This window comes from Petaurus breviceps, unplaced genomic scaffold (assembly GCF_028583685.1).
Source record: "Petaurus breviceps papuanus isolate PSGF00001 unplaced genomic scaffold, PetGlider_PUasm1.0 90451, whole genome shotgun sequence".
NCBI lineage: Eukaryota > Metazoa > Chordata > Mammalia > Diprotodontia > Petauridae > Petaurus > Petaurus breviceps.
The window spans coordinates 2,151,778-2,162,126 of record NW_027187258.1 but is presented as its reverse complement, the minus strand read 5'-3'; the positions used below and the strand labels follow the sequence as shown (position 1 = coordinate 2,162,126).

General features: G+C 46.6%; 1 protein-coding gene across 1 annotated transcript in view; it reads right to left on the bottom strand.

Moving 5' to 3' along the window:
* LOC138141643 (transforming growth factor beta activator LRRC32-like) overlaps positions 1-403 on the bottom strand; it is a 3,017-nt gene extending 2,614 nt beyond the window's left edge. Inside the window, exon 1 of the mRNA XM_069062373.1 lies at positions 220-403. Within this exon, the coding sequence (XP_068918474.1) occupies positions 220-348 (129 nt within the window). The 5' untranslated portion in view covers positions 349-403. The remainder of the gene's footprint in view (positions 1-219) is intronic.
* Between the last annotated feature and the right edge of the window lie 9,946 nt (positions 404-10,349).

Below are 10,349 nucleotides of genomic sequence, written 5' to 3'. Positions count from 1 at the left end.
CCCCACCCACCCCCCCCCCCCACCCCCCCCCCCCCCCCCCCCCCCCCGCCAGAGCAAACAAGGCCTATCCCCAGAGTTCCTGCTCCTCTAAGGGCTCGAAGGCAGATTTCACCGCGCACTGTGTGTGTTCTGAGGGCCTCTTGCCCCAGCCCTCCAGGTTTTCTATCCCTGGTTGACCCAGGAGAGCAGGGTCCATGGGCATGGAAGAGTCTGCCTTACCGTCAGGCAGCCAGGTGGCAGAGAGAATGAGTGTCCACTGGTTCCCTCAGGGCTTGTGTGCAGCAGAGCTAGGAACAGGCTGAGACCCAGGGAGCTGAGCCCTGGACTGACAGCCTCCTGGAAAGCCATGCTGCTGATCTCCTTCAGCTCTTCCTGCACTGGGCAGCCAACTATCTTGAGCTTGTAGGAATTTGAAATAGGCCTATACCAAGGCAGGAAGTCTTGCTATAGGTCAGGGAAAGGCAGAAACCACCAACTCCTTCTGGCTGCAGAGATATAGGGAGGAGGGGGAATGTGGGGCCTCTGGGAGGCCCACCTTCGGGTTGGGGAGGAGGAGGCCATGACTGGGTATCTGTTACTGTTGGAGGGGGCAGAGCTAAGGGACGGACAGACAGGCTGGCTGGATGACAAATCAGCCCCGAGACCCCTGTCCTTTCTGCTGTCAACTGGAGGACACCTACTCAGGACGCTGTTCCCCAACCCTTCCAGTTCTAGACTCAGGTCCTCTCAGCCCATAAGCCCTGATACCACAAAACTCTCACTCATCAGTTGGGGGCCAGATTGTCTGTGAAGGACCTTGAATGCCAGGATGAAGAGTTTTGCCTTTATCCTGCAGTCAATAGGAACCCTCCCTAGATTCTCCAGTGGGGGATGCTTTTGGAGGCCAATCAGCCATGTGTGTCCTATAGGAGAGGGGGTGGGAGGAGAGGGAAGGACAAGGGCTCACATCCTGTCCTGGCTTTGGAATTGGGGGAGAGAAGGAGGAGAAGGAAATTCCTATTGGAGGTGGCTGTGTGACTCGACTGGAGAAGATGGGCCCTTGGCTCCACTCGGCTCTGCTCATGCTCCCCCAAGGCTAATGATGCCTTGTCTCAGGACCTGCCCTGTCTACCTGGAGGCCCAGGAAGAGCATTGGCGAGGACCACAGAGGCTGAAGCTCTAATGTTGTCTCTGACCACGGGCAAGTCAGCAAGCCTTAGCTTCCTCATCCGTCCAATGGTGGCTTGAGATCATTACAGCCAACCCTCTCATTTTACAGCTAAGGAAACTGAGGCAACACAGAAACATGCAGAGACTTGTCCAGTCTGCCTCTCTCCTCTCTCTCTGTCTCTGTCTCTCTCTCTGTCTCTGTTTGTCTCTCTGTCTGTCTCTCTCACTCTCTCTCTCTGTCTCTCCCTCCCTCTCTCCCTCTCTTTCTCTGTCTCTCTCTCACACACATACATACACACACTCACATTCTCTTTTTCACACACACATTCTCACATAAACACACTTTCACACACACTCTCTCACACATTCTTTCACACACACTCACTCACATACACACTCTGTCACACACATACATGTACACACACTTTCTCACACATTCTCTCACACACATTTTCTCACACACACACCTTCACACACACTTTCTCATGCGGACACACACTAACTCCCTCTCACACACACTCTGTCACACACATTCTCTTTCACACACACATATGTGCACACACACTCTTACACACACACTATCTCTCACGCACACACACTCACACACGCACACACATGCACACACACTTGCACATACACTTTTACACACACAATCTCTCACGCACACACTCACACACACATGCTTACACACATGCACACACTCACACACACGCTTGCACACACACTCTTACACACACTCTCTCATGCATATACACTCTCACACACATTCTCTCTCACACACACATGCTTGCACACACACACGCACACATGCAGAAGTGTAACCCAGGGTTCTTTCCATCGCACCACTCCGTGAGCACAGTACCTCCACATCTTCCTTTGTGCACATGTTTTATTTCCCTCAGCAGAATGTAAGTTCCTTAAGGGCAGGGACTAATTTTTATTCATTTTGTTTTGCTTTTTTTTTTACCCCCAGAACAAAGGCAATGCTGAAGCACCTATATGGTCCAGAGGATAGAGGGCTGGTCCTGCAGTCAGGAAGACCTGAGTTCAAATCCAGCCTTAGACACTCATTAGTTGAGTGTCCTTGGGCAAGTCACTTCAGCTGTTTGTCTCTCTTTCCTCATCTATAAAATGGGAATCATAATAGCACCTCCCTCCCAGGGTTATTGTGAAGATGAAATAAGTTTATATTTATAAAGTGATTGGCATAGTGCCTGGCACATAGTCCTTAATAAATGCTTTCCTTCCTCCTCTTCTGAAAACCCAGTACCCACAAATCCCAATGCCTGCTTGCTTGCCCATCTTTGTGGGGATAAAGACCCCAAAAGCTTTGGCTGGGGCTGGCTCAGAGACAAAGCCACTCCCCAGCCATCTCCTTGACAACCACCCCGCACTCCTATTCTCTTCCAATTGACAAAGCTCCCCTTTTCTTCCTCTCTCTCTCTCTCCTCTCCCCATTCCAGGACCTGGACCCATGCTCACTGGTTCTGGATGAGCTAGGCCAATCTACTACTCCCCCATGGCTCCAGTCTCCATCTCTGTAATTCTCCCTCCCCTGCCCCCGCCATTCCCCTGTGGATGCTCTCTCTCATTAGCACAGACCCTCGTGGAGAGTAGGGATCGTCCTTGTATCTCATTTGCTGCTCCATTTATTCAGCCAAGGGACCAGACTCCTCAGAGAACATCTGCTTTATTATCTTAGAGGTCAGGCTAGAGGAGTGAATACATGGCAGCCTAACCTCCAGGCCCCAAGAGGTAGCTGAGAGATCAGGGCGGGGCCCTGAACAGAAACTGCCACTTTAGAAAGGAGAAGTCGTCCCAGGATCCAAAGACAAATGTCTCCTACCTCCTTCCCGAGGCTTGGCCCTTTCCCTGGAATTGTCCCCAACAGGTCCACCCCATCTGAACACAGTGCCCATAGACAGGAGCAGAAAAATGCCAGGCACAAATAACTGAGTTCCATATGCCACCCAGTGGTCAGGCTCCACATGGCAGGTAAGGGCTCACTGGGCTTCTTAACTTGACTCAGGCCCTGACCCAAGCCCTGACCCCTTCCTCTCCCCTACTCACCAGCATTGGAATTCCTATTCTCTCACCCTTCCCCTCTCCAGTGCCCCTACCATTCCCCAGAGATAGTAGCCTGCACTTCGAGAACTGAGGCCTACCCTGGACGGCAGCTTTGGGGAGACTCTAGAACCCTCAGGCACAGCTGGCATCAGTACTAACAGCTGAGAAGCCATGGGTATGGCCATCCCATCATTTTCCTCATTCCTTCAAGCCCACCTGGCTGGGCCGGGCCTCTTTAAAAGACCCTACTAAAAATTGGAGGAGCATGGACATTTTTACCTGTCAGATCTATGGATAAAGGAAGTGTTTATGATCAAACAAAAGAGAGAGATAAAAGCACAAGAAATGAAATGGATAATCTTGATTAAATAACATTAAAAGGGGTTTGCACCAGCCAAAACTAGAAGAAAAGCAGGAAACTAGGAGAGGGGGGAATTTACAGCAAGTTTCTCTGATAAAGGCTTCATTTCTCAAATGTACAGGGAACTGAGCTAAATTTATAAAAATAATAGCCATTCCCCAGGTGATAAATGTTCAAAAGATATGAACCAGCAGTTTTCAGAAGAAGAAATCCAAGCTATCGGTCACATGAAAAAAATATTTTAAAACACTACTGAGTAGAGAAATTCAGATTAAAACCACTCTGAGGTACCATCTCACCTATCAGACTGGCTAACAGAACAAATGTTGGGGGTGATGTGGGAAAATAGGGACACTAATGCACTATTGGTGGAGTTGCAAGCTGGCCGAACCATTCTGGACAGCAGTTTGGAATTATGCCCAAAAAACTATAAAGGTGTGTATACTCTTTGACTCAGATGTGCATACTACTACTAGGTCCATATCCCAAAGCGATCAAAGAAAAAGGAAAAAGACTCATATGTGCAAAAATATTTATATTTTTTTAATTAAATTTTATGTTATTTTTAGTTTACACCATTCATTTCCACAAGATTTTGAATTCCAGATTCTTTCCCTTACTCCATCATCACCCACCCTTACTGGGAAGATAAGCAATTCAATATAGGTTGTGTGTGTGTAGTTACACAAAACATTGATCCTGTACTTTTTCAAAATTGGGTGCTTCCAACTTCCCTCCCTCCCAACCTGCCCTCCCTTCCATCATCCCCCCTCTCATCCCCTTCCCCCCTACTCTCCTGTAGGACAAGATACCCTATTTAGTGTGTATGTCATTCCCTCCTTAAACCAAATTCAATGAGAGTAAGGTCGACCCATTCCCTTTTGCCTTCCTATTCTTCCCCTCCATTGTAACCATTTTCCCTTACCTCTTCTATATGAGATAGTTTACCCCATTCTGTCTCTCCCCGTTCCCCTAATTTTATTCCTCTCTCACCTCTTAATTTCACTTTTAAGTATCATCCCTTCCTATTAAATTGATCCTGTGCCCTCTGTCTATGTATACCTGTACACATATATACACACACTCAAATATGTATTCATACACCCATATACCCTCCTATATAGACATATATAGTATGTATACATACATATATACATATACATATATATATATATACTTTATATTCTCTTCAACTATCCTCATACTGAGAAAGGCTTCATCAGTTACAATTATCGTTTTTCCATGTAGGAATGTAAATAGTTCAACTTTGGTAAGTTCCTTATGATTTCTTTTCCCTGTTTACCTTCTCATGCTTCTCTTGCTTCTTGTATTTAAATGCCAAATTTTCTATTCAACTCTGGTTTTTTCATCAAGAATGCTTGAAAGTCCTCCACTTCATTGAATGACCATATTTTCCCCTGAAACATGATACTCAGTTTTGCTGGGTAGGCGATTCTTGGTTTTAATCCCAGCTCCTTTTCCCTCCAGAATATCATATTCCAAGCCCTTCTATCCCTTAATGGAGAAAGCTGCTTGATCCTGTTATCCTGATTGTGTTTCTACAATATTCAAATTATTTCTTCTTGACTGCTTGTAATATTTTCTCCTTGATCTGGGAACTCCAGAACCCAGCTATAATATTCCTAGGAGTTATCTTTTTGGGATCTTTTCCAAGAGGTGTTTGGTGAATTCTTTCAATTTCTGTTTTACCCTCTGGTTCTAAAATATCAGGGCAATTTTCCTTGAGAATATCTTGAAGGGTGAATTATAGGTTCTATTTTTTTTATCATGGCTTTCAGGTGGTCTCTCCTAGATCTATCTTCTCTCTCTCCTGGATTATTTCTCTCCTAGATCTATTTTCCAGGTCAGTGGTTTTTCCAATGAGATACTTCATATTGCCTTCTATTTTTTTCATTTGTTTGGATCTGTTTAATATTATCTTGATTTCTCATAAAGTCATTAGCTTCCATTTGCTCCAATGTAATTCTGAAGGAATGATGCTCTTCAGTGAGCTTTTGAAATTCTTTTTCCATCTGGCAAATTTGGCTTTTTAAGGCATTCTTCTCCTCATTGGCTTTTTGGGCCTCTTTTTCCATTTCAGTTAATCTAATTTTTAAGGTGTTATTTTCTTCAGTCAGGTTGTTGACTCTCTTTTCATGATTTTCTTGCATTATTCTCATTCCCTTCCCAATTTTTCCTCTACTTCTCTTACTTGATTTTCAAAATCCTTCTTGAGCTCTTCCATGACTTGTTACCAATCCATATTTTTCTTAAAAGCTTTTGGTGCAGAAGTTCTGACTTTGTTGTCTTCCTCCAGCTCCATGCCTTGATCCTTTTTGTCCACCAAAAAGGATTTTATCGTCTGTTTGTGCTTCCACTGCTTTCTTATATTGGCATCCAATTACTTGACTTTTGAGCTCTTTGCCACAGTAGAACTCTGCTTCCAGAGGGGAGAGCATTGTCCCCAGTCCCTGGGGTTTTTGCCGCTGCTGGAGCTATTAGGAGGGCACTGTCTTTACAGCCCCCACATGCTCTGGCTCACTGGTCACACACCTCAGGACCACCACCCAAGACCATGATCCAGATCCAGGCAGGTTAAAGCAAGAGTGATTACCCTCTGAATGGTCGCTTGGCCCTCCTACGATCTGCAGGCCAGGAGCTCTGAAGCAGCCACATGGAGGCAGCTGCATGACCACAGCGCCTGCACTACTTCTTGCTCTGGGGGCAGGGGCTGGACCACACTCTTATTCCCACCCCCACACACACCCCCATTCACACAGAGTGCTACACCGACCTTTTACGTTGTCTTTGGCATTTATGGGCTGATATTTCTGGAAACCACCACAGTTGCTGGTGATCCACTCTCCCGAAGTCCCTCCAGCCGGGGCCACCCTGAGGCTAAAACCACAGGCTCATTTGGGGCTGGGCTCAGCTCCCAACGTGCTGGAACCTTCCTGACAGCCTGCTGGCCTGCCTTCAGCAGGAGATTTGTTTCTCTCCATCACTTTGTGGGTTCTGTAGCTCTAAAATTTGTTTAGAGTCATATTTTAAAGGTATTTGAGGTGGTTATGGGGGGAGCTCACAGAGTGTTCCTGCTTCTATGCCACCATCTTGGCTCTGCTCCCCTACAAAAATATTTGTAGCAGACCTTTTTGTGGTGGCAAAGAACTGGACATTGAGGGTATGCCCATCAATTGTGGAATGGCTGAACAGGTTGTGGTATATGATTGTGATAGAATACTACTGTTGTGTAAGAAATGATAAGCAGGATGGTTTTCGGAAAAGGCTGAGAAGACTTCCATGCACTGATGCAAAGTGAAGTACACAGAAGCAGCAGGACACTGTACACAGTAATTGCAATATTGTAAGGATGATCAATTATAAAAGACTTAGCTACTCTCATCCACGTAATGATTTGAAACGATTCCAAAAAACCCATCATGAAAAATGCTCTCCACCTCCAAAGAAAGAACTGACAAACTCTTGAGTAGAGATTGAAGCAGACTTTTTTCACTTTCTTTTTGTTGCTTTCATTGTTGTGGTAGTAATGTGGCTAACACAGAAATATGTTTTGCATGACTTCACATATATACTTAATATCACATTGCTTGCCTTCTCAATGAGTGGGGGAAGAGCTGGAGGAAGGGAGAGAATTTAGAACTCAAAATAAAAAAAAAACAAATGTTAGAAATGAATATATATATATTTTAAATGTAAAGCCCTACTAAGCTCAGCAGACCTAATGGTCCTAAATATTTGAAATTTAAAAGAGATCGTCCGGTTCTGTTCTGAGGGTCATATGTTAACTGCACAAGTATAGAATGTGGACCAGTTTATAGGAAAAAGAGCTGGGGGTCTGAATGACAGTCCATCTACCACCTCCTTGCCTTTTTCAAGGTCCCCCTCACCCCAGGTCTGTAATGTGCTCCTTCCGAAGGTAAGAATCTTGTAACCCCTGGTTTCCTTCAAGACTAGGCCAAGTGCCAGCTTCTGGATGAGACCTTTCCTCTTCCTTCCAATTTCTGCTAATGCCTCCCCCTCCTACACATCAAAACTTTGTATCTATTCTTTATTCACATATGTATATGAATGTACCTGGGTGGAGAGAGATTGATTTTGGTCAGAGCTGAGAACGCATACAGAGGAATGCTATAAATAAGCTTGGCAAGGTAACTGTGGGAGGTTTCATGTGCCAGACAATCAGGCAATAAGCATTTATTAAGCGCCCACTAGGTGCCAGGCAAAAGACAGCTCCTGCCTAACAGGGGAGGCAACAGACAAACTGCTCCACACCAGGCCAGGTCTGAATGCATCACTGGAAGGTAAGCAAGCAAGGGAGGTACTAGCCTGTGGGAGGAGGAACTACTGACAGATTTTGGTTCCCCAGACACCCCAGATCTACTGGGGCTGGCAGTTCACACAGCAGGCAGCAGGCTGGATGGAGGAGCCCCGCAGAGACTGAAGGAACAAAGGAGAGGAAGGAGAGAAGACCAAAGTGGCTGTGGCGGGTCTTCAGGAGGGTCAGCAGGGCGGGCGCTGGCAGCAGAGAGAGCCAGATAGAGTAGAGCGAAGTCAGAGCTGAGGGAGGGCCTGGTTCTGAATGGGGAAACCAAGGGTCCTTCAGTAGCACTAGGGAGGTGAGAGGGGAAAGCAAGCTTGAGGAGGTGGGGAGGAACCCACTGATTTTACAAAATGCATTTAGTAAGTGGATACTATGTATATACTGTGTAATGGGGAGAATACAAAGTAAAAACAATGTCTACTGGAGGAAGGGGAAGGAATTTCCCATGGATTCAGGCAAGCATTATTCCAGGTAGGAAGGCTAAGAAATGCCCACTGGGACCTGCTTCATTTAAAGTGCAGATGAGGCCTTCAGGCAGAGGTATCCCAGACTGGTGATGATGCCCCTGGGCCTCAGAAGAGAGCTTAGGGCCAAAGACCCCTGTCTGGGAGTCACAGACAGAGACAGATGAAAGGGGAAGCTGCCTGAGTGCATGAGGCTGCCAAAGGAACATGTCCACATGGAAATGGGCAGATGAAAGCCCATGGAGTGCATGACATGAAAGGGTCCCAAAGAAGCCCAGGAGGCAGCAGGCAGTCAGACCAGGCAAGTGTGGCCTCCATGGGGCTGAGGAAAGAGAACAGGCCATAGGACAAGTGACCAAAAGAAGGCTTTCAGAGCAGTCTCAAGAGTGGGGAAAGAATCGTGAATGCAGAGCAGAGTGAGCAAGGAAGCAGTGCAGAATACTAGCTGCAAACATTTCCCAAAGAGTAGCAGTAGCAGAGGTTGTAGGGAGAGATGGGACAGGAGCGAGGTGGGGGAAATCAAGGGAAGACTTGTTCAGAATTGGGGATGCCCGAGCACATTTGCAGACAAATGGGAAGGAGCCAGTGGGCAGGGAGAGACTGAAAATTCATGGGGGAGGAGGAAGAACTGTTAGGGTAAAGTGAGGCAGGAGAGAGTGGTTTCAAGGGTTCCAGGAGCAGGACTAACCTGAGCAATAGTGGTCTGGTGTCTCACTAGTGCCAATGCAGGCCACTAGTGTTCCTATCTTTGCTCACACTGCTTCTCACTAGGGTGCCCCTGAGATGGCTTTGTTATGGGAATTAGGATCCTCTGTTGGGGAAAAGATAAACTACACTGGACTTGGGAGTCAACATGCTGGCATTTCAAGTCTGTAAAACATAAGCTCCTTGAAGGCAGAGACAGTGTGGCCTTTGTCTTCATATCACCCTCCCCTCCCCACCCCCAGCTTGTCTCTCCATATGTGGGGGTACCATAGGTGCTTAAGAAATGCTTGGCATGTTTTACCCTTGTGTTTGTATCTGTGTCAGGAGGCGCTTAATGCTTGCATGATGAAATTGCCTTTGCTAGTACTCATTAAGAGTCACAGAACCCCACAAGGAAACTGGGAGGGCACCTGAGTCAGAATGGCCTATTTGCAAGATAGCACTGACTATGAATGTTGAGGTTTAGGGGTGATCGAGACCCCAGAATTACTGACACGCCAGGTCCTGCCAAATGAATTCAAGTCAAGCCTTCTCTCGGGCAAAGTAAAACAAAGTTTATTAAAGATTTGTCATATTGGGTAGACTGTTAAGGAACCTAAGCATTTGTGACACTTGCGTATTGACAAGAGATAGAATCTCAGCTAGATAGATGAATCTCAGTGCCTTCATGGAGGCAAGATAGATCTTATATACAGAAAGATTGTGGCGGGCTCTAGAGGAGGGCTTTGGGGAGGGGCTTGAGGAGGAGTCTAGGGAGGATCTTGAAGGGACTGGGGTCAGACTCCAAGAACCAAGAGAAGGGGATTTTGATGGGATCCAGGGTGGGAAACAGCTGGAGGCAATCTGGAGGTGATGGACAATGGAGGGCTAGGCTAGTTGGAAGGTAATGGATTTGGTCATAGATATTTTGATAGGATCAAGGATGGGAGGTAGCTAAAGGCTACCTGGAGATAACAGACTGTGGAGGGCTAGGCTAGGTTAAGGGTAATAGATTCAGTCATATTGATAAGGGAAGGCTTTTGGCCTCTGGTGAACGCCAGATCCAGTGGGAAGATTCAAGGGGGTTCCCAGAGCCTATACCCCATATGGTACTCGTTCGTTCATTCATTCGGAGGTAATATGGCCTAATGTCTAGGCAGTGGTCCCAGCATCACAGGATCCTCACACGATCCTCCAACTAGCCGAGGCCCTCATTTAAAATCGGAACTCGTGGGTTTTAATCTGCTCTCGGACGCTTACTTGGCACACCCAGCTGCTGGGG